The sequence below is a fragment of the Antechinus flavipes genome, chromosome 4 (assembly GCF_016432865.1).
Source record: "Antechinus flavipes isolate AdamAnt ecotype Samford, QLD, Australia chromosome 4, AdamAnt_v2, whole genome shotgun sequence".
In the NCBI taxonomy this organism is placed as follows: Eukaryota; Metazoa; Chordata; class Mammalia; order Dasyuromorphia; family Dasyuridae; genus Antechinus; species Antechinus flavipes.
The window spans coordinates 149064364-149091588 of NC_067401.1; the positions used below are offsets into that span (position 1 = coordinate 149064364).

Below are 27225 nucleotides of genomic sequence, written 5' to 3' on the forward strand. Positions count from 1 at the left end.
AGAATCACCTAATCCATAAAAAGAAATGTAAAAGTTACACATTTTCTTTATTGAACTATCTGTGAGGACTTGAGTCAGGTGAGGAAAAATAAGGAAGAGAGCAAGAAAAAAGAGGGAATGGGAAAGGAGGTATGATTGTGAATAGCTTAGAAAAGGGGAAGATGGGAATTGGAAAGGAGCAGAGGAGAGGAGGGGGAGGGAGGGAAGGAGAGAGAATTAGATATCCTCATTTGGAGAAGGCTAGGGGAAATGAGGGGAAGGAAAAAATCAAGGATATGAGGAAACGAATGGGGGACAGGAGTGGTAAAGAAGAAATAGGGATAGGGGATGGGGTAAAGGATAACTAGAGACAGAAATGTGATTATAGAGGGAAACGTAGAGAAGAAAAGGGCCAGATATGAAGAAAAGAAATGAAAATAAGAAGAGAAGGGACGGTGGCGAAGGGAGGGCTAGGGAGAGGGATAGAGAAGAGGAATTTCACACAATACGCATTTAACAAATGTTTGTTGAAAAGATGAACTGGAAGGAACCAAAACAAGGATGGTGAGGAGGGAAAGAGTGGGAGGGAGAGACAAAGAGCGGTGGTGAACGAGATGTGGTAAAGGAGGCAGCGAAACAGGAATCGGAGGGAAGACGGATGGGGGGGGGGGAGAAAAGGATGGAAAGAGGGAGAGAGCAAGAAAGAGGCAGAGGACTGAGCTGGCCAGTGATGGGGAAGGGGGCGGGGCGGCGGTGGGGAGGGCCGCCGGGAGCCTGGGCTGGAGCGGCAGGTGCCGGCGGAGGGCCGGGCCTGGAGGAGGAGGCGGAGGTGGAGCGAGGCGGGGACGCACGGGACTCGGGGAGCTCATCTCGGCCACCGGGAGAGTACCCCGTGACGGTGGGGCCGGGATCGGGCCGCTCCGGGAGGAGACATGGGGACGGCGGACTCCAAGCTGAACTTCCGGAAGGCGGTCATCCAGCTCACCACCAAGACTCAGGTGCAGGCCGGGCCGAGGGAGCCGAGCCTGGGCGTCCCCCTCCCCGCTCCTCCCCATCCTCATCTCCGGGGAGCCGAGCCTCTCTGCACCGCGGGCTCCTGGGCAGCCGGGGGACAGCCAGGGCCACGGCCGTCTTGGGGGAGTAACCTGGGAGGAGGGTGGGCTGTGATGGAGAGCGTGCGGGGCCGAGCAGAGGCGCCCTCGGGAGTCCCCAGGCCCCCGGCCCCGGGTGGTTGTTGCCCTAGGCTGACGTGTGCCTACGCCTGGGAGCAGCCGGCTGGCAGCTCCGCTCCCCTCCCCCTCCCTCCGTGTTCTTCCCGCCTCCCTCCCCCCGGGAATTATTCCCTCCCCTGGTTCCGGCTCCCACCCACCCGGGGTGCCAGTCGGTCCGGACGCCTAGCCTTCGATGAGTCAGTGCAAACAAAGCCGGGCTGGTGGGGGAAACAGCTGGCGTGTGTGGCTATGGTCGGGCCTGGCTGGGCTCTCTGGCCCCGGGGCCAAGAGAGGGCCCGCACACTTCCCTAAGCCTACGGTAGCGAGCCCAGCCTGGGGAGGGGGGTGGCAGGTGCCTTGCCGCTGCCCTGACTGCTGGGAGCCTGTGACCCAGACCCCAACCTGGTTGTGTGTCTGTGGGGGAATGGGGGGTGAGGGGATGTTTGAGGTACCCCCTTGTTGCTACTTCTCACAGTCACAGAGCATACGGGCCGACTGGTAGGGCAGGGGTACAGGTGTTTCCCCCACCAGCTGGCGGGATTCAGCAGAACCCCAACTCCATCCCAGCCTCTGAACCCTAGAACCCAAGACAGTAATATCTGGAGTCCTGGGGCAGCTGCTTGCGCCCTCCCTCCTGGCAGGGAACCTTTCTTTGCACCTCTCCCTTCTAGGCTGCAAATCCGAGTTCCCCCTTTCCTGTGGTCAGATGCAGCTCCATTATTCTTACCTTCTCTCCTTCCTATCTCACCCCCTGGGATCCTGATCCCCTGGCTTCCTCCAATCAGATGGCAGAGATGCCTGAATCGAAATGCTCTGGGTTCTTATTAGAATCCTGTGGGTCTGATTTTATACCCAATGAGGCAGGGAACAGTCCCAGACTTGAGTCACGGGAACTGAGTTTCAAACCTGGCTCTGGCTTTCGGGTCTTCTGATCTCTGTGGGCCTTATGTTCTTTCTGTAAAAGAAGGGTATTGTCTGGGTGGCCTCTAAGCTCCTTTCTAGCTCCAGAACTATGGTCTTTTGAATTTAGCAACAGGTATTACAGACGGTTGTCTTTGATTTCTCTTATTCTGGCTCTTTCCGGCTTTATAGTCCCCAGTATAAGGCCATATTGTTGGGATCAGGTGGAACACTGATACCCCTTCCCCCCCAAAGCCGACGGGCCTCTTCTGCTCTCCAGCTACTGCTTTCCCCAGACTCCCAGGTAAATGCTTAATTGCTTTTTTGAAGGAGAGTCCTCCCACCTGAACTAGCCCCTATCTGTTTCCTGCTACCCTCCTTGACTTCAGGCTCCAGTTCTAGCTGGCATAGATCGCCAAATCCGTGGCTTTGTGGGTAGAAAAGCCAAAATTGGGTACAGAGCAGAGGAGGAGTGAAAGATAAGTTCCCATATGTCAGGTACTACATTGAAGGGTGGGAAGTTCTCTTATTTGTCTATAAGACTGATACACGCTGGGCTGAGAAATGTTGGTTCAGTGGATGTTGATGAACTTTTTAAGAGGCTAGTAGGTGCTTGGTCCCCAAAGGGATCTAGTTTGGTTTAGAAGCCAAGTTGAAAAAAGGGCATCTGAGAGTTTTTTCTTTCAAGTACTCTTCCCTACAAAGCTCTGCTTCATACTCTTTATCCCTGATCGCAATCCCAACTCTGAGAGAAGGCCAGGGAAAGTGTTACTTTTGTTATGAAAATGAGGAAGGTGAGCCTAGGTTTCCCTGCTAAGTAAGGTCTGCTTTTGTGCCTTCTCCCTAGATGAGGAAGGGAGGAACAGGGATCTGTCTGAGGGAGCTCCAGGCCTCAGTCTCTTTGGGACAACAGGATTTGAATGGATGGCTCTGGTTAGGAGGTGAGAAGAATCCAACAGCCTTTTCCTGTGACTGAGCCTGCAGGCGCCTCTCTGACTTTCCTGTGGTGCATCCTGTTTTCTTCCTTCCCCCACAGTCCTGCCCCTAGCAGGGGATCTGACCCCCAATCAAGTGCCTTGTAGTTCGTTCTCAGTGGCTTTCTATTTCCTGTCCCTTTCCCTAAATGGGTGGAGTCCTGATGGGAAAGTTAGGGAGAGCGTGTAGTAGTGGTTGTTTTGAAAGAGTTTTGAGCATCTCAGCTGAATAAAATTCTAACTCTTCTGACTTTCAGACCTGTACAACGCAGCGCCACCCTATCTGACTTCTTATTTTATTCTTTTCCATCACCTCTGAGGTCTAAACTGGGCAGTCCCAGGGACACCACCATCCCGATTATCCACCTGGTCCTGTCTTTTCCGCCTGTGGTAGCAATTCCACCTGATGAAATCTGAAGAGGAAGGGCATCAGTAGGGCATTGGACGGTCGCTACCAACAGCAGGCATTATGATATTTTCTAGAAGAGGTAGCATTCAACTAGGACTGTATAGAAGATTGAGAATTTAAGCGACAATTGTTGGGGGAGGCAGAGAGAAGTAATTGCAGGCATAGGGCATAAATAAAGGCATGGATTAGGTGGTGTCGTGGATAGAGGGCTGGGTCTGCAATCAGGAAGACTCATCTTCCCAAGTTTAAATCTAGCCTCAGAAGCTTACTGGTGTCTGGAAAAGTCACTTAACCCTGTTTGCCTCAGTTTCCTCGGCGTTCTAGAGGTATTTTTCTCCGGGTTGATTTTTGAGAGAACACTCAGTGAAATGGTGGGAAAAGAAGTTTGATTGGAAAAAGCTGAGGATAGTGAGTATAGAGAAGTCGCATTGACCATTGACAGATTTTTCCAATAAGTTTAGCAGGAAAAGAGAGGAGAGAGATGGGATGACAATTAGCCAGGGTAGAATTCAATTCAAGAAACATTTTTTAAGTGTTAAAAGTACTACTTAGAAAGATTAAATACTTATTTTTTTAAAGGATTAGGAAGACAGGCATATTTATAAATGAAGAGGAAGGATCCAGCAGGAAGGAAAAGATTGAAAATACATGAAAAACGCAGCTAGGTGGTACAGTGGATAGAACACTGGCCCTGGAGTCAGGAGGGCCTGACTTTAAATCAGATCTCAAACTTTTGACATTTACTAGCTGTGTGACCCTTATCAAATCACTTAATCTTGATTGCCTGGCTGAAGGAGAAAAAGGAAGAAAATACATGAAAAAGCAGGGATGATTAATGGAATTAATACGTCAATCAACAGTTTTTTCTTTTTTAAGGACCTACTGTGTGCCAGACACTGTCCAAAGTGCTGGGGAATACAAAAACTTAAGTGAATAATCTTTGCCTTCAAAGTGCTTACATTCTATTTATCTTTGTTTATGTATATGTGCATATGTACATATTTTATCTGTTTATTAAGCACTTACTATATGCCAGTCATAGTGCTAAGCATTAGAGATCCCAAACCAATGAGATAAAGTAGTCTGTGTTTTCAAAGAGAGAATTATGTATAATTCTAAGTAGATACAATATTTTGGGAGGGGAGATACTAGCAGGTTTGTGTGTGTGTGTTTTGGGGATGGGATGTTCAGGAAAGGCCTCATGTAGAAGTAATTACTTGAACCAAACTTTGAAGGATGGAGGTTCTAGGTAGGAAGGAAGAAAGGAAACAAGCATTTATTAAGCACCTACTATGTGCTAGGCACTGTACTAGAAAGACTTAAGTTCACATCCTGGCATGGAGGTGAGGAGGGAATGCATTCCAAGTATGAAAGACAGCCTGTGCAAAACCACAGAGACTGGAAATGGAATGTTGTGTATGAGCGACAACAAGAAGACCAGTTTGGCCAGACTACAGAGTGTTTGTTTGAAGGGGAAGCTGGAGCCAGCTTGTGAAGGGCTCAATATACCAGCAAAGTTTGTATTTGGGCTTTTATTTCCTCATCTGAAAATTGTTCATATCCTTTGACCATTTATCAATTGGGGAATGACTTGTATTCTTATAAAATTGACTCAATTCTCTCTATATTTTAGAAATGCTGCTCATAATTTCTTATAGTACAATAGTATTCCATTACATTCATATATACAACTTGTTCAACTATTTCCCAAATAATGGGCATCCATTAGTGCTCAGAATAAAATGTCCTCATTTTGACTCTTTTCTGATAGCAGTATCCAGTCCTTCCTGGTAGACTCTGTTGTATTGGCTGAACTCCATTCCTCAATAGGTTCTTTTGTTTTCCTGTCAACATAGTTATCAGGTTCCTTGTTGCAGGCTCCACTGTCTCCCGGTAAGGGACTCAAAGACTTTTGTGGGATTCTCCCCAAAATCCATTTGATCTTGGGGTTTGTCTGGGATTGTTGAGGAAAACATTGATAGTCCCTTCCTTTGTATTCTGAGATCACTTTTGGCCAAGAGGCAACTGTGGATGAACCCTTTGTCTCTTGCCTACTCCTCAGGATTGAGGGAGGGAAGGTAGATGATTATAATGGCATTTCCTAATGCTTCATCTCCCTTTCAGCCTGTGGAAGCCACTGATGATGCTTTCTGGGACCAGTTCTGGGCAGACTCAGCCACCTCAGTACAGGACGTTTTTGCACTAGTTCCAGCAGCGGAGATCAGAGCTGTTCGGGAAGAGTCACCTTCCAACCTGGCCACCTTATGCTATAAGGTGAAGGGCTGCCTCGGGGGGTAATGTTCCTTGATGGGAACGGGGGAAGGCTCGGTAGTATTTCTTGGCAAAGATTCTGGAGTGGTTTGCCATTTCCTTCTCTAATTCATGAAGAAATTGAGACTAATAAGGTTAAAATGATTTACCCAAGGTTACCAGCTACTAAGTGTCTGAGGCCATATCTAACCCAAGACGAGTCATTTTGATTCCTAATTCACTGTACCTGATGGCATAGCTAGGTAGTGCAGGAGATGGAATACTGGGCCTGGAGTCAGGAAGACTTAGGTTTATGATTCAAATCCAGCCTCAGACTTATAGCCTGGTATCTTAATCTGTAAAATGAGCTGGAGAAGGAAATGGCAAATGGGATCATGAAGAGTTGGACATGACTCAGTAACATCAGTGACTAAACCTTCTCCCTATATACTTCTGATTTTTATCTCTTCCACATACCTGTTTGACTTCAGGGTTCCAGATTCAGCAAATGATGAGTTTGGATTTTTATTCCTAAATTGGTGTTTGAGGTGGGGAGCCTAGATGTCTCTGACTCTACTTTCCTTTCTCCTTCCCTTCCTCTCTCTCTGTCTTGATCTCTCTATTTCTATGTGTGTCTCTGTCTCTATCACTGCCTTTCTTTATGTTTCTGTCTGTTCTCTGCTTCTGTCTTCCCTCTTCCCTTTTTCTTTCTTTTCCCTGCTCTCTCTCTGTCTTTGTCTCCCTCCCTTTTCTTCCCTTTCCTTCCCTCCCTTTCTCCCTTCCTCCTCCCTCCCTCCCCCCTTTCTCTCTTCTTCTTCTTCTCTTTTCTTCTTTATTCCTCTCTCTCTCTCTGTCCCTGTCTCTCTGTCTCCTCTCTCTCTGTCTCTGTTTCTTTCTGTCTGTCTGTCTTTGTCTGTCTGTCTGTCTCCTCTTTCTCTGTCTCTTTCTGTCTGTCTGCCTCTATCTGTCTCTCTGTCTCTGTCCCTGTCTCTCTGTCTCTTCTCTCTCTCTGTCTCTATGTCTGTCTGTCTGTCTCTCTGTCTTTGTCTGTCCTTGTCTCTCTGTCTCTGTGTCTGTCTCTCTCTCTCTCTCTGTCTGTGTCTCTGTCTCTCTGTGTCCCTGTCTCTCCGTCTCTCTCTCTCTTTGTCTCTCTGTCTCTCTCTCCTTTTCCCTTTCTCTCTCTCTGTCTCTCTGTCTGTCCCTATCTCTGTCTCTGCGTCTGTCTGTCCCTATCTCTCTGTCTCTCTCTGTCTCTGTCTCTCTGTGTCCCTGTCTCTCCATCTCTCTCTCTTTGTCTCTCTGTCTCTCTCTCCTTTTCCCTTTCTCTCTCTCTGTCTCTCTGTCTGTCCCTATCTCTGTCTCTGCGTCTGTCTGTCCCTATCTCTCTGTCTCTCTCTGTCTCTGTCTCTCTGTGTCCCTGTCTCTCCATCTCTCTCTCTTTGTCTCTCTGTCTCTCTCTCCTTTTCCCTTTCTCTCTCTCGGTCTCTGTCTGTCCCTATCTCTGTCTCTGCGTCTGTCTGTCCCTATCTCTCTGTCTCTCTGTGTCTCTGTCTCTCTCTCTTTGTCTCTGTGTCTGTCTGTCTGTCTGTCCGTCCTTCTCCCTCTCCTTCTCCCTTTCTCTGACTGTCTCTCTTCCATGTGCCTCCTACCATCCACCTCTGTTTGAATGCTTATTTCCTGCTAGCTGGGGTATCCCCTCCTCATTCCCCCAGTATTGTCAGGGGAGAGGAATATGTTTTCTGGAGTTAGAGCTTAGAGTCCTCTTTTCTATAGACTGTATAGATTTCTGTAGCTCAGAGCTGCCGCCTGGACCCAATGGCCTCTGCCCTCTGGATGGCCAGAACCACAGGGAGCAGAGACAGGCGAATCGGGAACCAGTTTAATTTCACAGTGAGCAAAAGTGACTTGCAAGCAAGGAGGGAACCTAGGCACGTGTTCTGGGGCCCCAACCCTCGTGGCAGGGAGACCTTGGGCTTCTCTCAGTGGTTGTGCAGCGAGCTGTGGCCCTGACAATAAGCAGGAACAGCAACAATGTGACAAGTTTGGTTCCTGGCAGGGCTTCTGACCAGGACTTGTTTGGGCTCAGAGAACACCTGATGCTGGCAAAACAACACAATAGCAGTGATTTGCCAGAGGGTGAGGTCATCCAGAGAATGAGTGCAAAGGATTGTTGGTATGTCAAGCTCAGGACACAGTGTGCTTGCTGGACTTTAGCTCTGGAAAACAGGGTATCTCCCAGGAACTTGTCGGAACTGTGGGATATAGAGTAAGGTAGGGCTGTGACCCATTCCCCGGCCTAGCACTATTAGGGCCTCCCTTCCTTTCGGGCTGGTACCAAACTGGTACAGACATTTTGCTTTCTCTTAGAGCGTTCTAAGCTATAGAAAAAGGGACTCTCCACACATATATTTTGAAAGATAAAAAGCTTTAATAAAGAAACAAGAAGAAGAAAATAGGGGGACTCTAAGCTCTAACTCCAGAAGACATACTCCTCTCTCTTGACAGTACTAGGATAATGAGAAGGGGATACTCCAGCTAGCAGAAAATAGCAGACAGCTAGCTGGTTACCTAGAAATCAAGGGGACCTGAATTCAAATTGGGTTTCAGATACTCAACACTAGCTGTGTTACCCTAGGCAAGTCTCTTAACCCCAATTAACTCGCAAAAAAAAAAAAAAAAGAAGAAGAAAAAGAATTATCATCACTATTTCTTAAACCTTTATTGTGCTGGATGCTGAGAATACAACTACAGACGTGAGACTGATCCTGCCTTCAAGGAGCTTACATTCCAAATGGTTCCTTCAACCTTTAATTGAAATAATGTGGTCTCAGTGAATCTAATTTAAGATGAATTTCTTGTCTTTCCACCTTTTTTCCTTAATGACAGGCAGTGGAGAAGCTAGTGCAAGGGTCGGAGAGCGGCTGCCATTCAGAAAAAGAGAAGCAGATTGTCCTCAACTGCTGCCGGCTCCTTACCCGGGTGCTGCCCTACATCTTTGAGGATCCTGATTGGAGGGGCTTCTTTTGGTCTACGGTGCCGGGAGCTGGCCAAGAAGGGGTTCGTATGTGTGTATGAGAGAGAGAGAGACAGACAGACAGAGACACAGAGACAGAGAGAGAGACAGACAGAGACACAGAGACAGAGAGAGACAGACAGACAGACAGAGACACAGAGACAGAGAGAGACAGAGAGACACAGAGACAGACAGACAGACACACATTGAGAGAGACAGAGACAGAGAGACAGAGACCGAGGGTGGCTGGAGGAGAGAGAGAGAAGCCATGTCTGTGTGCCAGAAAAGAGGGGAGGAGAAGAATAAGAGTTTGTATGTCAGAGGGAAAGGGAAGGGATTTGTAGGAAATCGGGAATCTGCTTGGGAGCATATTGAGTCTTGTCTCAGGCCCCAGTTCTGTGATCCTGGGCTAATCACTTCCTTTCTCTGCATCTCAAAAGCTTCCTCATCTGTAGAGTGGGTTGTAACACTTATTTCACGGGATTGTTAAAAGGATCAAATGAGTTAACAGGTGTAAAGTGCTTTGTAAACTTTTTGTTGTTAAGTTCAGTGATCCCTTTTTCTGGAGTTTTCTTGTCCAGATACTGGAGTGGTTTGCCATTACCTTCTCCAGCCCATTTTTCAAATAAGGAAACTAAGACAAAGAGGATTAAGTGACTTGCCCAGGGTCATACAGCTATTGAGTATCTGAGATCGGACTTGAACTCAAGTATTCCTGACTCCAGACCCAGTGCCATTTAGCTACCTTTTTTGCAAGCCTTAAAGTGTTATATAAATGCTAACTGCTGTTTTTACTCTTTGTTTATATTATTCATATTAATTTTATGAAGTATCATTTACAGCAAAATGAAGATGTTATGTAATTTCATGAATCTCCTGAAACAAGGGAGTCTGTAGATACCCAGTTAAGAACTCTTGATCTAGTTCAATCTTCCCATTTTACAGATGGAAAAAGTAAGACCTATGGGGGAGGGTGGGGAAGGTGTGATTGCCCAAGCTTGTTAGTGGCAGAAGGGACTGGAGTTTAGTTTTCCTATACTAAAGTGATGACTTGACTTCATTATACTCTAAGATTATTATTTTTGGATCCCTGCCTGGGAAGTGGGAGGGAAGAAGTAAGAATTTGGGCTGATGGGTAGAAAAGAGGATGCAAGACTCTGGGTCTCCTCTGCCTGTTGTGGACCTGTCTGCTTGCTGCCCTGCCCCTCCCCACTGCACCTCCATTTACCCCAGCTCTGCCCTCTTGGGTCTCTATATTCTCCCACCAGGGTGTTAGGTCTGCTTGGGGTGGGACAAAGGCAGAGTTGGAGAGGAAGACTGGGCAGAGAAGGGGAGATAGGATCCAGGGTAGGATGCCCAGGGGTAGGATGATGGAGAACACCAGGGGTGAGCCTTAGGTTCCAGGCACCCCAAAGCCTGGATGTTTCCCACTTGGAAGGAATTGTTGGGCCACATGTCACTTAAGTCTAGGATACCTTCCCCTTCCCACAATCTCTTGAGTCAAATCCCAGGCAAATGGCCTGGAGGGAAGAGGAAGAAACTTGGAAAGTGGAAGGAAGGAAAGCTGCTAACTGAGGACATCGCAGAGAGGACACATAGGAGGACCTTTGAATCTCTCTGAATGACTCTTATACCCAGCTCCTTTCCTGGGAGCCATCACCACCGCCACCAGTAACTAGCATTTAAATAGCACTTTAACATAGTCACAGCACCTTACTCACACTATTTCTTTTGATCCTCACAAAGATAAGCCCTATCGTCATTCCTGTTTTAGAGATGAAGGAAACAGACTGTTGGCCAGTCACACAGCTAAGTTGGCTAAGCAGGATTCAGTCTCCAGAAGTCTTCCCACTGTCACCTGGCCTTCTGCTCAGCCAATTGACCCCACTGTTTCCTGACACTTATTGTCCTTCAAAGCAGAGGTCCCCATATTGAGATATCGCACCCTTTTTGCCTTTCAATTCAAGAAATATTTATTAAGTACCCACAGCGTGCCCGGTCCTGTGTTAAGTGCTGGGAATGCAAAAAGAAGTAAAAGGCATTCCTTGATCTCAAGGAGCTTTAATGGGCAAGATGTCATGCAAACAAGTTGTATAAGAAGCAAGCTATTTACAAGATGAGGAAATCATTTAAAGCGAATCCTACAAAGCCGTGAGGAACTCCTTCCCCTTCTTTCCTTCCCCTCGTGTCTGGGTGCTTTGCCCCAGCAGTGTAGGACTTCTGGGTTTCAGAAGTCTCTTCTCCTGTTGTTGGCAGGGTGAGGAGGACGAGAATGCCCGACCCCTGGCGGAGTCCCTGCTCTTGGCCATTGCTGACCTGCTCTTCTGCCCCGATTTTACCGTCCAGAGCCACCGAAAGAGTGCCGTGGTGAGTTGGGGTCCCTGGGGTATGTCTGTTAGGGGAGTGGAGACATTCATGGGCTAGCTTCTTCGGCCTGTGGGTGACAAAAATTCTGTTCCTCTGGGACTGGACAGTCGGGGGATGAAGGGGCAGTGGGGCTTCTGTACCAGAGCTGCCCTGGGGCAGGAGCTGGGACGCCTCTTGTCAGGAGAATGGCTCCGGCACAGATGTTCATTGTCTCTCTCAGGTTGGTTGCTAGTGGGGGTAGAATTAGTCCCAGGCAGGGAGGTGTGCTTCCCCTTAACCTTAAAGGCATTCTGTGACTCCCCTCCTTAGGCTGGCCCCCTTCTCCCTCACTGCCCATACCCCCAACTTCCCACTCTGTGAATGGATATTAGAGTGAAGGGAAAAGTAACTTTCTACACAAAACTGTCTCTTCCCTGGTACGGCAGCAGGCTTGGGGTGGTGAGGTAAGGGAAGGGGCAGGGCTGGTATAAAAAGGGCCAGAGTTTTGGAAGAAGTGGGAAATCATCTCTCGTGATGCTTTTAAGGAGGGGAGGCCACAAAACCCTTCCCCCAGCCTGATCCCTCTTTCCTGCTGTCTTTCCCAGGACTCGGCAGAAGACATTCACTCCCTGGACAGCTGTGAGTACATCTGGGAGGCCGGCGTGGGTTTTGCCCACTCTCCACAGCCCAACTACACCCATGACCTGAACCGGTGAGCCCAGTAGGAGTCCAGACGCTAGAGGCTATGTATGGTTGTGAAGGCATGCTCTTGCTGGGTGTCTGGCATGAGGCGTTTCTTCCCCCTCTCCCCTCCTCCTAACCCGCCTGTCAGGGGTTATAAAGCCTTGCGGGATTCTGTCTGTCTTTATTCAGTGCTGGAGAGAAATATAGCAGGCGCTGGAACTGAGTGTTTCCGGAGAAGTCACAAAACTGGGAGAGAGTATAATCCGTCAGATGCCAGGATCCCAAAGAATTTGGGCACAGTAGAACGATGAATTGAACTTCAGCATGAAATTTAATAGATATAAATATATACATATATTTATGTATATACAAATATACAATATACGTACATTCACCATAAATATGATGCTCTATACTTGGATAAAATAAACTTCCCCCGCCTGAGATGAGGGAGGCAGGCGCTCAGATAGTTATAATGCCCGGAGTAAAAGAGGCACTTGTGCCAGCTATACTTTGTCTTGGTCGGACCACCCGGAATATTGTTTTCTATGTAGAACGTCCCATTATTTGAAAGATGATGAATAGGGAGAAAGGCCGAGATCATGGTAGATGGTAGATCAGTAAACCTTTATTTAGCCCCTGTGATGTGCCAGGCACTGTGCTAAGCACCGAGAATGCAAAGAAGGACAAAAGACCGTCTGTGCCTTGAGGAGCTTACATTCTAATGACAAAGGAGGATTTGGCTGAAGAAACTTCTCTTGCCTTAGGAAAGAAGCTATTTGGCTGGGAGACAAAAGGGAGGTTCTTTTTTTTTAAGTATTTGGAGTATTGTCATTTTAAAGAAGGATTAGATTTGGTTTTTGCTCTGGTTCCAGAGGACAGAACTAGCCAGGAGTGATGGATAGCATCTAGAGGGAGACAGATTTCAGTTGGAAGACAAATTAAAAAAAAGTAGAATGGGTTGCCTTATAGATTTCCCCATGAGTTGAAGGCTTGATGTAGGGATTCTTGGTCAGATACAAGTAGACCTCTGAGGCATTTTCCAACTCGGTAATTCTGGGATGCAGAGCCCTTGAAGCAGGGTCTGTGCCAGGCAGGGAGCCCTCTGGGTCCTGACTGCCCCCTCTACTTTCTTAGGACGGAACTGCTGAAGTTGCTTCTGACCTGCTTTTCTGAGGCCATGTACCTGCCCCCATCCCCTGACTGCAATAGTGCCAACCCCTGGGTACAGTTCTTCTGCTCTACAGAGAACAGGTGAGACGGTGGCTCTGTGTGTGTGGGTGTGGAAACAGTCAGAGGGAGAGTCTGGAGCCTTGCTGATGCAGAGCTACCCTCTCCTAGTTTTGTCCTGTGCTTCTATGGCCACCACATGTTTTAGGGATCTACTTTTTGGAGCAATGAGGGTCTTTCTATTAGCTGATTCTAGGGACCTGCTCCCCCAAGTGGTGAAAAATTGCACGTCACCATCATCCAAAGACTTATTGGTGGTCTCTAAAGTTTTTGATCATGCAGTCAGTAAAGAAAATGTTGAACATGCACTCCAATATTATGTTATTTATTGATAAATTACAGTACTATATTGATATTATGTATTAGATATGTGCAAAAATGAAATTTTTAAAAGAATGAGATAAATATGAGATATTTTAAAAATTATTAATACATGATCATTATTAAAGATATAAATACATTTTCTCTAAAATATTATTAATGATTTATATAGTCAGAGCAATATGATTAAATGTACTTTATTTTTTTTTTTAAATCTTGGCTTAATACTCTGTTAAAGAGTGATTGGAAGATCTCATTCTAAATTTGGAATATTTCTACACTTGGTTTTATAGATGTTGTAGTCGAAAGATACAGATGCATAGATCCAAATGTAAGGAATATTTAGTTGATTGTGCTTACTAAATCTGAAAAATCATTTTCTAGTGCAATTCATTGATATTATTGTTAAAATTCAGCTTTCTTACAAACTAAAAATGATGTTATATTCCCCCTATTTTTGACAAATAGATTAAAAACTTACCAAATCTCATAGTTTGAAGAATTTTTGAAATGTAAGGAAAATTTCTGTCCATGTTTTTAAAGTGTGCAGGGAGTTTTTATAAGTGACATATTTTCAGCAACACAAGCTTAGTTTTTAAATGTCCTGCTTCTCCTGGTGGTTTCATGCTTTTATTAGTCAGTCAGTAAATGTTCATTAAACACCTACTATATAACGGATAAGTTTGGGGAATTCAAAGAAATACAAAAACAGTCCATGACTTCATGGAGCTCATACTCTAATTGGGGAGACAACTATGTACAAATAGGCAGCTAGGTAGTGCAGGATAGAGTGCCTGGCCTGGAATCAAGAAAACTCATCTTCATGTTCAAATCAGATACTCACTAGCTGTATGACCTTGAGCAAGTCATAACCATGTTTGCCTCAGTTTCCTCATCTGTAAAATGAGCTGGAGAAGGAAATGGCAAATCATTCCAGTGTCTTTGCCAAGAAAACCTCAAAGAGTGTCTGGAAGAATTGGATACAACTGAAAGGACCAAACAGCAAAAATGTACAAACAAGCTTTATGGGATAAATGGGAAATAACAAGGATAGGATAACATAGGATAAATGGGAACAACAAAGGGAAGGCAATAAAATTAAGAGGGATTTGGAAAGGCTTCCTGGAGAAGTTGGGATTTTAGCCAGAAGATATTACTAGCTAATATTAGTTCCAAGACACAGTATACATTTAAGTCAAAATTAATCATTAATGATTAATAATTAAATATTAATGGATATAAATCTGTATTTCAAATATTTTTATTTTAAAAACATTTTTAAAAAATTAATAAAAACTTATTTTTCCTCTCCATACTATCATTGAAATGGAAAAAGAAAAACTGAATATTTGTAATAAATATACATATTCATGTAGAACAAATTCTTGTATTGGTCAAATACATCCAAATTTATACAAATAGCATGTTTTATTATTAGTCCTCTGGAGTCATGGCTGGTTATTGTGTTGTTAAGAATTCTAAATTTTTAAAAGTTTTTACAATACTGATATAATTGTATAAATTTTTCTCTTGGTTCTTCTCACCTCACTCTTTATCAGTTTATTTAATTCTTCCCACGATTCTCTGAAACTGACCCCTTCATTATTTCTTATATCAAATACTTTTCTTGATAATTTTTAGTGGGAAGAGTTTATTTTTTAAAATGCTGAATAAATCATCTTTGTTTTTTTTTGTAATGTGACTGACAAAGAGATCATAGGAGGAAGAGGAAACATGTTAGCTGTGCCATTTTCTTTTTTGCCTGTGCTCACATTATTAGTGTTATTTTTAATCTATGATTTTAAGCAGGAATTTTTCTGGATTCCTGAAATCCAAATTTGTGAGGGTTGGTTGAGTTCAAACTAGATAACAGAATAATCACATGCACATAAGCTACAATACAGAATTCAGAATAAGGATGCCATCATCTGCCTCATTATTATATCTCTCATATTTTTCTCAAGACACTTTCCTAGGGGACATGACTGACATATAGACTGCATGAGTGAGGATATCAGTTTCAATCAGCATATTAAATATTAGTAAAAATTAATTCTTTTTTAAGATTAAAAATAAATCTAAAGTGAAGTTCTAATATTTTCTTTCCACCTTCAAGGTGCATTCATCCCTCTTTGGAGACCACTACTTTATAGTACAGAATAGAACACTCATTGTCCTGTTCTGAACCCTCTGGGATTATAAAGAGGAAGAAGGAAATAAGATTTCCTGTTCTAACCTACATGGGTGTGTAATGTGATGGATTTATTTGAATAGACACCCTTTATATATAACATCTTCAAAAGTCCAAAGAACTATAGTAAGACTTCTGGGATGCCTTGTATGAGGTTGTTATCATTGTTCAGTTTTAATTGTGTCCAACTCTTCATGATCCTGTTTGGGATTGTCTTGGCAAAGATATTAGAGTGATTTGCCATTTCTTTCTCCTTTCCTTTGCCACTTTATAGATGAGGAACTAAGGCAAAGAGGGTTAAATGACTTTTACATCTTGTATCTGAGGTCAGATTTGAATTCAGAAAGATGGGTTTTCCTGATTCCAGGCCCAGCATTCTAGCTGCTCACCCTAAATAGCCACTCTCCAACCTCTACTCTACCTCTTTTCTCTGAGAGGCAGTGTAATGTGGAAGACAGAGAGCACATACATTCTAATCCTAATTTTTCTATTTATTATCTTTGACCTATAACAACTAGCAGCTTTAATTTCTTAATATTTAAACTAAGTAACTGCCTACCTACTTCATAGGTTCAAATATGAAATATATAATATAATAATAAATATAACATATATAAAAATATATGCATATATTTGCCATGTATAAATAGATGTTAGTATGTAGTCACAAAATATATTTATGTATTTCCAAATCACCAACACAACGGTGCTTGGGAAACTGTAAAAAGTGCCATGTGGTGATAGTAACAATCATAATTACAGTGCCTGGCACGTTAAGAAATACTTTATTTAATAGATAACACTATGGGTAGCAAGGTGGTGGAGTACTGGGCTTCAAGTTAGAAAGACTTGAATTCAAATCCAGCCTCAGACACTTCCTAGCTGTGTGAGCCTGGGCAAGTCCCTGAATGCTGTTTGCCTCGATTTCCTCATCTCAAAAACGAGCTGAAGAAGAAAATGGCAAACTACTCCAGCATCGGTGGACGTGATGGAAATGACTGGACGACAAAGTTTTTTGTTCCCCTCACACCTGCCCCCACCCTGACGTCAGTTCTCCTAATGTTGCTCTTAATGTCCCAGTAGCATTCAGGTAAAGATTATTGGATGACCCGACTCCTGAGGACTAGAGTAGAACCCTAAACCTCTCACTTCTTGCCTGTGTGACATTAAACAAGTAATCCAAGCTCTTCAGGCTTTGAATGAGGAGGGGGAATAAGAGGAGCTCCACGGGGCTCTGTCTCCATGATGGACATGTACGACTGCCCCCAAGGGACCCTGGGGTGAGGAAAGCAAGCCTCCCATAAAGGGACCTGCCGTTTTTTGTCATGTACCCCCGCTCGTGATGGCGAGCCCTTCTCCCCACAGCTGCTCCCTTCCAGGCTTGGGCCCAGGGAGGAAGGGCCCCCTCCCGGCCCCGGCCCTTCTCCCGAGCCTCCCTGAGCCCGGGGCAGCCCCCGCCACGGCCTCCCTTTCTTGCGCAGACACGCTCTTCCGCTGTTCACCTCCCTCCTCAACATCGTCTGTGCCTACGACCCCGTGGGCTACGGGATTCCTTACAACCACCTGCTGTTTTCGGACTATCGGGAGCCCCTAGTGGAGGAAGCCGCCCAGGTGCTCATTGTGACCTTGGACTACGACAGCGCCACCAGCAGCAGCCCCACCGTGGACGGGACGACCACGGGCACCGCGATGGACGACGCGGATGTAAGAGCCCACCTCCGAACCGTCTCTGCCACTTCCCATCGCATCATTGGCCAACGGCCGGGGGGCTTCCCCAGACCCAGGGGCGTGGGTAGCTGTGAGCTTTCCCGTATCAGAAGCCCAGAGCACTGTCCCAACTGGGCACCCGGGTTTGGAGCACGCTCCCCCTGTGCCTGAGACGGGCAGACGGGCACTGATACTGCTGCCGGGGGATACATGACTAGTTTTAGCATATCCAGGCCAAGATCCTGCCAAAGAGCCTTCTAGGAGAAGGTTCCTGGGGTGGGGTAGGGTCCAGACCTTATTAGCTCTCCCCAGTAAGAGTGCCTGTCCCTCCTTACAGCCTCCAGGCCCTGAGAATCTGTTTGTGAACTACTTGTCCCGAATTCACCGTGAGGAGGTGAGTCCTTTCCTGGCCCCATTCAAACGGGCAGGGGCGGAAGCCATGGGGAACCATGTGGAACCCCTGAAGGAGATGTGGAGAAAAGCTGAGCCAGGGTCCCTGCACTCAAAGACCCCACGGCCTAGGAGGGAAGTCAGAGTGGAAGTAGACACAGACCAGTGCACATGCGTGTGCATGCCCACGCGTGCACATGTGCACACATTTAAAAAGGTTACAATACTATGAGTGGTACAGAATATGTGTGAGGGAGAGGGAGGGAGGGACAAAAGGAACGAGGAAGAAAAGGGAGACAGACACAGAGGCAAAGAGAGGCAGAGAGAAGCAGAGAGAGAGTATTTTATGCTTTGAAAGGTGGAGCCTGGAAGATGGTGAAAAAGTTGAATTGGCCTAAACTAGGGAGGAATCAGGATGGAAAGAGGTCTCTGAAAGAGAAAAAATTGGAGTGAAACTTTAATGGAGTTTTGATTGAGGAGAGGAGATTTCTTCTATTAGGAGAAAAGTGGGAAAGGGCAGAGTCCTTAGTGGGGACAGCAAATAGGGTGGTTTGCTTCTCTTTAGAGATAATAACAACAGAGCATTGTGGGACAGCTTGTATTTTGTGGGGACTAAGATGTAACAGCAGTAGCTGGAGTCCTGGCCTCCTGGAAATGTACCTGGCTTATTGTGGGGAGGGGCTCTTACTCTCAAAGAGTCAATGGACATGAAAGATTAAAAGGGTTATGATAGAGGCAGGTGTGGGGAAAAACTAAAAGTTGAGACTGAATTTGGATTTGATGCAAGAGGTAATGGTGTGAGAGCAGGGGATGGTGGGAATCACCACGGTCCTCCAGTCCTAGGCTGGCTCCAACCCTGTATCACTACAGGACTTCCAGTTCATCCTTAAGGGTGTGGCCCGGTTACTCTCCAACCCGCTGCTTCAGACATATCTGCCTAACTCAGCCAAGAAAATCCAGTTCCATCAGGAATTACTAGTTCTTTTTTGGAAGCTCTGCGACTTCAATAAGGTGAGCAGCCTTCACTGGACTCTCTGGGAAGGAACTGGGATCCTTCCAAAAGAGATCGCTCAGAAATAGTCTAGGAGATCTTCTGGGTCCACTTGAAGCTGGGGGTTGATGGTTGTGAGTTGTCTTGGGTTAGCTCAGAAATGGGGCATGATAAAGATCTTGTGGATCCACTCAGAGATGGGAGAGAGGTAGGATTACTACTATCTACTCAAAGATGGTGGAACGAGGTCTTCTGATTCATAGTCGTCTCAGAGATGAAGATGGTAAGTTTTCTGAGCCCAATTAGAAAGGTAAGGAGTGAGATCTCCTGTGCTCACTTAGTGATGTGGTTGAGGTCTCATATAGGTATGGGGGGGTTGAGGTCTCTTGGGACCTCTCAGAAATAAGGGGGCTTAGGTTTGGAGCACCAGGCCTCCTCCCCATTCTGATCCAGGCCTTTCTTCCTCTGCCTCCCCACTTTAAGAAATTCCTTTTCTTCGTGTTGAAGAGCAGTGATGTGTTAGATATCCTCGTCCCCATCCTCTTCTTCCTCAACGATGCCAGAGCTGATCAGTGTGAGTTCACGGGGAAGTGGGCCCCTGAGGAGCAGGGAATTCAGTCTCTCTCCTTCCACAAATGATCCACCCATCTTATATGCCCCGGACCTCCCCCCATTGCTCCCTCCCCTTTCTGACCTTCCCCTTGTCTGTTCATTGTGGCCAACACGATTCCTTCCCCACGGTCACAGCTCGAGTGGGTCTGATGCACATCGGAGTTTTTATATTGCTGCTCTTGAGTGGAGAACGCAACTTCGGGGTTCGGCTGAACAAGCCCTATTCTGTTCGAGTTCCCATGGACATCCCTGTCTTCACTGGCACCCACGCTGACCTGCTCATTGTGGTGAGAACAGCTGCCTCCCCTCCCCACCAGGGAGGGCTCTTGCGTCCTGTCCTTAGCCCAGGGGACGAGGGGAGGGAGCAGTGAGACTGCCTCCTCTCTGGCCCAAGGGCTGGTGGACGGTCCAGACTGGTGCTGACCCCCTCTTTCCTCTTACTGACCCTGCTCTTTAGGTGTTCCACAAGATCATCACCAGCGGCCATCAGCGCCTACAGCCCCTCTTTGATTGCTTGCTCACCATCATAGTGAATGGTAAAGGTGGTGAGAGGTCCAGTTATCCCAGGTTTCACCACCAGGGAGCACCAGGTCATCAGGCCTGAAAGTCGCCGCGGCGGCTTCCAACCTCCCTGGCTCATTAGGCTGATGGTGCTCCTTAAGACCAAGTTTGTGCCGACATGGCGGCTGGCGCAGCTGGATCGCCTCTCCCTGCCTCCTGTCCCTGGGGCCCCTGTGGGAGCAGGTCACTAGTGGGGGGCCTAGGTATTCTGACAGAGAGCCCAGTTTCACTTGAGATTTGGGGGAAGGTGGGAAGGAAGCCCTGAGTCCAGCTTCAGATACTTACTAGGTGTGTGACCTTGTCTCTTAACTCTATTTACTTCAGTTTCTCGTAGGTAAAATGAGTTGGAGAAGAAAATGGCCACCATTTCAGTATTTTTGCTAAGAAAATCCTAAAATGGGGTCAAAAAGACCAAACCACAACAGCAAATTTGTATTATTATAGACCCAATATTGGACAGAGTAAGGGCTAGGGGCAGGCAGGAGAGACACTTTACACCCAGAGATTTATGTTTCAGAGCAAATAAGGAACCTTGGGGTGGATGATGCTTTTCATACCTTGCCTAGGCTGTGTAGTTTGGGTCCTTTGGGGGCCCTTCCAGAGTGACTGACTCTTTTCCCCTTCCAGTGTCTCCATATCTCAAGAGCCTGTCCATGGTTGCAGCCAATAAGCTACTCCACCTTCTAGAGGCTTTCTCTACCACCTGGTTCTTGTTTTCTGCTGTCCAGAACCATCACCTGGTCTTCTTTCTCCTTGAAGTCTTTAACAACATCATTCAGTACCAGTTTGATGGTGAGAACTCTCCTGGCCCATCTATCCATTAACCCTGTGTCCATTGTTATGGCTTCTTAGATCCCTGGGGTCACTCATGTGACCTACTTAGGGAGGGGGCTATTTGTACTCTTCTCCCAGATGAAGGAATAAATGTGATCAGAGCCTCTTTTGAAGATGTTGCCTGGGCTCCCGACTTCTAAGGTTACATCTGGTTTATATATATAAGCCAGCTGGCTTATTTTAGGGTCAGCTTTTTTTGGTGGCTTTCACCGGTCCCTTTTTACCCTCTCCCATGGGTTTCTTATGCTGTCTCTTATACCTGGGATTTTGTTCCTAGTTTCTTCAAATTCACCGTGTCTAGCCAATCTGTGTGGATTGAGTAGGCGTATATTTTCTCTTCCCAATAACCTTTCTGAGACTAGGACTAACTACTGCTTTGACCCACTTCTCTCACCATTTCTTAGGTAACTCAAACCTTGTCTATGCCATCATTCGAAAGCGAAGTGTCTTCCACCAGCTGGCCAACCTGCCCACAGACATGCCCTCCATCCACAAAGCCCTACAGCGTCGAAGGAAGACCCCAGAGACCTTGTCTCGAACCAACTCCCAGGAGGGTGTCTCCATGGAGGGCTCTTGCCCTGCTGCACCTGCTGAGCCGGGTACCCTCAAGACCAGCCTTGTGGCTACACCAGGTCTGACCCTGGCATGGCGGTGGCAGGGATTGGTTCTTGCTAGGTTTGGACAGCTAAGGTGCTAACATCACCTGGGCAGTCATTCCTCTTTAATTTCTGTCAAGGAAATAGATACCAGGGAGTGGTCATGGTAGGATTATAGACTGCTAAAGCTAAATGCAGTCTGGCTAGAAACCCAGAGTAATTAAGGGACTTGGCTAGCACAGTGGTTCTGAAAGCTGGGATCCAAATGAACAGGGATCTCCCTACTGCAGTCCCTGCATGTCAAATAGATTGGCCCACACCCTAGAACAGGGCTTCTTAAATTGCAATTCATGGGGAAAACTCCATGGGTAGGTTTTAGAGTGTTTGTGAACTTAGATGGGGAAAAAAATTTACATCTTTATTTCACTAGCCTCTAACTGAAATCTAGTACTTTCTTCAGTTATGAATTTAAAAAAATATTTTGAAAAGGGTTTTATAGGTTCACTAGATTTTCAAAGGGCGTCCATGACACAAAAAAGTTAAGAACTCCTGAGCTAGCTAGTAAAAATTTGAACCCCGATATTGAACCACTCCCCTCAACACATATCCCCGTTGGTTTTTCATATTTGCACATTTCCCTTGGCTTCTGGGTTTGTTTCTTTATATTTTTGTCTCTTCTATTGCATCTTGATATCAATAATTATTTTAATGATTATAATGATAAGACTGGAGGGAAGTGGATTCTATAGGATCCTGCTAAAAAGTCATCATGTGTAACTTGTGTGGACTTTCCCACAGGCTAAGTCCTTCTAGTGCTATGTTTTTTTCATTACATTAACCCATGGGTAATATTAATTAAACATTAATTTAATATTAATGATGGCGTAGAAGAGGAGAAACTTTAGAATAGGCTAAATGCAGGATAGGGAAGCTCTGGATCTGGGGTATTCACAGTTGGGCTGGGAGTGGGGATGGGAGAAACGTGAGCTGTGCACCTGTTGCCCAAACATTCACCGGTCCCGCTCCACTCCACCCCAGGCATTGACAAGCTGACGGAGAAGTCCCAGGTGTCTGAGGACGGAACAATGAGATCTTTGGAGCCCGAGGCCAGTCGGAGCCCGGCGGAGAGCGGCTCCCCGGCCAGGAAGAGCGAGGGAGAGCAGTGGAACGGGGTAAAAGCTGCAGGTGGTCCCTGGGAGCGTGCAGGGCCTTGGCTAGGGGAACACCTGACTTCCCCTCTTGGGAGGTGTGAGGCCTAGAGAGGCTGGACTTCTCCCTGCGGTTTCGGGTGGGAGAAGCAGAGGTGGTTCCCACAGCATCTGCGGAGCTTCCTTCCTGTCAGGGTGACGGGCCCACACCCCCTGGCCTTTATCAGGGATTGGCCTTTACCCCGGCTCACCAGCCCTAAACCTGTCACAGGGGCTGGGCCGGAGGGGCGGGGCTCGGAGCACCCATGGAATGAACCCGAGGGGCAAAGGGTGCTGGGCTAGAACTTCCCCTGCCCGAAACCAGCACGATGACTGGCTCGGACTCTGAGGCCGTGCCTGGGAAAGCTGCTCCCTTCATTTCCCCTTTCTGTGCTCCAGGAGCCTGGCCAAGCCTGTCGAGAACAGCAGCAGTCGCCCACTGCTTCAGCGGGCGGGCAGTGGAGCCCGACTCCAGACTGGGTGAGGCAATGCTTGCCGTGGCTCCGGGGGAGGAGCTGGAGGTCCCGGGCGGGCTCCGTTTGGTGGGGGTCCATATCCAGGGGACATTGTCCGATGTGGGCCTTGCAGCCTCCTGCATATGAGTGTGCATAGGAAAACCGTATACACATGAGTGTGCATGTGCAAAGAAATTATACACCCATGCATACATGCATGTGTACATGCAACACATGCATGTGTGCCGCAGAAACACATATGCACACACATGGGCATGCACACAGATACTCTACAACACATCATGGCATACATACACATACGAGCACATGAATGCACACACTTCCACATGCCTCACATATGCATATGTAATATATACACACATCCAGCAGAAACATGTGCAGGTGCGTGCATGCACACAGACACACCTCACACATGCATGCACATGCACACACATATACACAATGCACACATATATGTATATGTACATATACACACTATATATATATGCACATACACACATATTGCAGCTAGACAGGTTAAGTGGATAGAGTGTTGGGCCTGAGTAACCTACCCTCAGGTACTTACTAGTGTGTGATTCTGGACAAGTCAGGTGACTGTTTGCCTGAATCCACTGGAGAAGGAAATGGCCTACTACTCTAACATCTTTACCAAGAATACCCATGGATGGCGTTGGGGTGCTATGGTCCATACTGCAGGGGTCCTCAAACTACGGCCCGTGGGCCAGATGCAGCAGCTGAGGACATTTATGTCCCTTACCCAGGGCTATGAAGTTTCTTTATTTAAAGGCCCACAAAACAAAGGTTTTGTTTTTACTATAATCTGGCTCTCCAACAGTCTGAGGGACAGTGAACTGGCCCCCTATTTAAAAAGTGTGAGGACCCCTGGTCCATAGAGTCAAAAGAATTGGATGCAGCTGAATGACTGAATAATAACAATACATATATGTAGTGTTTGTGTACGTATACATGAATGTACATATACACATACATATATAGCACTTTAAATATATATTATATGTAATAGTATGTATTGCACTTTGAAAACCTTCAAGTACCATATAAAATACATTCTGGTTAACATTTCTTGGTTCTCCAGTGTTTTTTAACAAATACACATCCGTGGGTTTGATTTCAGTCAGTTTCCCGCCACTTGTTTCCATGCACACGAGGGGCGACTTCCCTGTTGGGGGTTAGATGCCAGCTGTGCCGGGAGATGGGGGCTTGAGCCCAGCACCATTGATTTCTCACGTCCTGCCCCACCTGGGCTCTGATCTCTTCTCCTTGGACCCTGGCTGGGCTCTCTCCACCTTGTAGGTTCTCTCTTGGAAGTCCAAGCTACCACTACAGACCATTATGAGGCTGCTGCAGGTGCTGGTGCCTCAGGTGGAGAAGATCTGCATTGATAAGTGAGTCTGAGGCGGAGGCTTGTGACCTGGGGGGGTGTGGAAAGGGCGCTGAGCTTAGAAAATGGCCGGAGGAAGATCACGAGCCCTTCACTGGGCATCCCGTGTTCCCTTTTAGGAGAAGATAGTGGCTTCTATTTCTGTGCTTCTCTAAGGTATAAAAGACACTCTTTCCACAGTAACTCTGTGACGCTCACATGGCAAGTTCTTATTCCCATATTTCACGTGAGGAAATTGTGGCTGAAACCAGTTTAAGTGAGGTTAGGGTCACACAGAATCATTCTAGAATTCAAACATGTGTCTACTGATTCCCAGTCTGGGATCTCCTTGCTGCTCCTTATTGCCTCTATAACTCTTTGCCTAAGGTGCCCTTGATCTTTCCATAAGAGACAGATACAGAGCAACTTCTGAGCCCTCCTTTCTTTTCCATTCCCCGCAGAGGGCTGACGGATGAATCAGAAATCCTCAAGTTCCTGCAGCACGGCACCCTGGTGGGACTGCTGCCTGTGCCGCACCCCATCCTCATCCGCAAGTACCAGGCCAACTCGGGCACTGCCATGTGGTTCCGTACTTACATGTGGGGCGTCATCTACCTAAGGTAAAGCGGTCGGGACATGAGGGTCCCCGGCGGGCTGCCCCCCAGCCGTAGCTGCTGCCGTGTCAGATAGGATCGGTTCAGTCTGTGGGGACGCTTCATCTGGGGTCTCTACCAAGTAAATGATTTCAAGGGGCTGGGGAAATTAAATGAGAAAAAAATTACATCTTTACTTACATTAACCTCTAATTAAAATTGAGCTCTTCCTTCAATTATGGATTAAAAAAAACTTTATTTGGAGAAGGGACCCATAGATTTCACCAGACTGCCAAAAGGACCTGTGACAGAACAAAGATGAAGAACCTCTCCTCCAGGAAGACTAACAGGGCATTATCTCCGCAGCCTCAGGTTTCAGGAACCAGGATTTCTCTGACCCAGAGTCCCAGGGTTCCTAGTCAGATGGATTTATAGGGTGCTTAGTGTAGGGAGTCAGTTGGATGTGAGCTCTTTGCTCAGAGGAGAAAGTGAGGATTTGGGTAACAGCATGCCCTAATTCTCTCCTTACCCCTCACTTGAACTCACCTAGCATCCCTCCTCCCCACAGGAACGTGGACCCACCAGTCTGGTACGACACCGATGTGAAGCTGTTTGAGATCCAGCGGGTGTGAGCAGCAGAGAAGAGAAGAGGAAGGCAGGGGTTGGAAGGGTTGAGTGCCAGGGCGATCCCTCGGCCCTTCCCCCATGCCTGGTTCTGATTCCTCCACCTTCGGACTGCCATTTCAAGCTTTATTATCACTTTGACCTGAGGAAGGGGTTGGGGAGGTGGGAAGGGCTAACTTCCCCAAGAGTTCTGTCCAGGAATTAGGGAAATGTGGGGAACTAGCTGTGCCCTTTCCCCACAGCTGGCTTATGAAGCCCTCCTGCCTCTGGTGGTACAGAGCACATCACAGATTGGAAGGTAGAGCCAAGGAAGGGGAAGCTTCCTCTGCTAAGAAGATAGATACCTCTTGGTGTCCTAGGGCCAAATTTCTACCTAATCATTACATCTCTTCCATTTCAAGCCTCGATTATAGCCCTGGCTCCCTGGAAGACTTGGTTCTACAACACCCTTTATTGGTCACCCTCTTCTTTAACCATGTCCTTCAGATACGCAGAGGATCCTGGGTCTCCCAGAGGGATGATTTTAGTTTAGGGTCCTCACTATCTGGGGAAGCTGAGGTTTGAATGCTGGGATGCCCTTTCCTTCCTATTCATTCCATATCCAACGTACCACTGAGGCTGAGCAGTTGTAGGAAGAAATGGGCTGAGAGAGCTTTTTTTTAGGGTTTTTGAGGTAACGAGGGGGTAACAGTTCCAGCTCAAAGTTTGAGTCCAATGGACATAGGTGACCATCTATGTTTTCATGTTTGTACAAAAGTCCTCTGCCATGGGAACCTTTTTCATAAACTATTTTCCAGAAAGGAATATGAAGGGGAAGCAGTTCTCTTCCTTTATTCTAATTACAGCTTTATCTTTAAGGGCAGAGAGCCTGTTTTTCCTCATGTTGGATAAATGGAGGGGAATCATGGGGAAGGCTTCCCCATAGCTTTCCCAGGTGGCTTCCCTGAAAACTTCAGTCCTCAGCCCTGTTCTTCAACATTATTCCTTCAAATGTGTCCCATCCCTGGCTAACACCCACTCTCAGTTCAATCTTAACTTTCATGCACTAGAAACGCACTGTACAATCTGCTACTTTTCACAAAATTAAAACCTCCCTTTTCCTGGCTGTGTGTGTCTGTCTAGAGTGAGGATGGAGGGGAGCTTGGTTGGGGAGGGGCTGTCTCTCTTGGATAAGGGCTTGGTTCCAGGTTACAACATTGTCCCAGTCTTTATCACGAGTAATCCCAGGGGGGCACTGAGACATGTATGGGTCTTGTTGGCTGCTGGGTGGGCTGGTGGTAGAAGCTTCTCTGTTCCCCAACGTGATGTTAGAGTGAAGAGCCATCTTTTGAGACCATGACCCGTGTGCTAAGTGGCCTTTTCTTCACAACCCATGTCTAGGAAGGCGAAGCAGGACGTGTATACTATAGGAGAGGAAGTAGCTTCCAACTTGAGGTCAGCTACTTATTATCTAGGTAACCTTAGTCAAATATCTTAATTTATTCGGGCCGTTTTTTGTTGTTTGTTAATTTGTTTTATGCTTAAAAGGAATGTTGGTATGCTTCTTAGATCTCCTTAGTTCTAAATGCTGTCATCTCATTTAAGTGGGACATGCTTACCTGACTTAATTGGCTATTTCATCAAGGCAAATCGGGACACCAGGAAAAATTCTTCCAGTTCTTTTGAGGAACAAATAAGATAATATATGGAAAGCATTTTATAGACTCTTAAAGTGTACTGAGATGCCAGTTTTTATTCTGCTTAAAGTTTTACTTACCTCGGAGTT

At 46.5% G+C, this 27225-nt stretch overlaps 1 protein-coding gene across 2 annotated transcripts; it reads left to right on the forward strand.

Moving 5' to 3' along the window:
- Positions 1-247: 247 nt before the first annotated feature.
- On the forward strand, positions 248-26565 carry HID1 (HID1 domain containing). 2 transcript variants are annotated; one of them, XM_051995145.1, is made up of 19 exons: positions 248-543; positions 5598-5747; positions 8610-8780; positions 10993-11103; positions 11688-11794; positions 12904-13020; positions 16990-17212; positions 17553-17609; positions 18476-18616; positions 19080-19170; positions 19344-19495; positions 19666-19744; positions 20397-20561; positions 21008-21235; positions 22238-22371; positions 22786-22866; positions 24177-24268; positions 24705-24863; positions 25405-26565. In XM_051995145.1, the coding sequence occupies exons 1-19, from the start codon at positions 541-543 to the stop codon at positions 25466-25468; spliced, it is 2325 nt and encodes a 774-aa protein (XP_051851105.1). In that variant the 5' UTR covers positions 248-540; the 3' UTR covers positions 25469-26565. The 2 variants fall into 2 exon arrangements, with proteins under 2 accessions (XP_051851105.1, XP_051851104.1); XM_051995144.1 differs by lacking the exon at positions 248-543 and adding an exon at positions 806-977.
- The last annotated feature ends 660 nt before the right edge of the window (positions 26566-27225 follow it).

Excerpts from the sequence above, each read along its gene's own strand:
- HID1 (XM_051995144.1), top strand. The coding sequence starts at position 912 with ATGGGGACGGCGGACTCCAAGCTGAACTTCCGGAAGGCGGTCATCCAG. Across the intron at positions 978-5,597 it reads AGCTCACCACCAAGACTCAG|CCTGTGGAAGCCACTGATGA; the intron begins GTGCAGGCCGGG and ends TCTCCCTTTCAG. Across the intron at positions 13,021-16,989 it reads TTCTGCTCTACAGAGAACAG|ACACGCTCTTCCGCTGTTCA; the intron begins GTGAGACGGTGG and ends TTTCTTGCGCAG.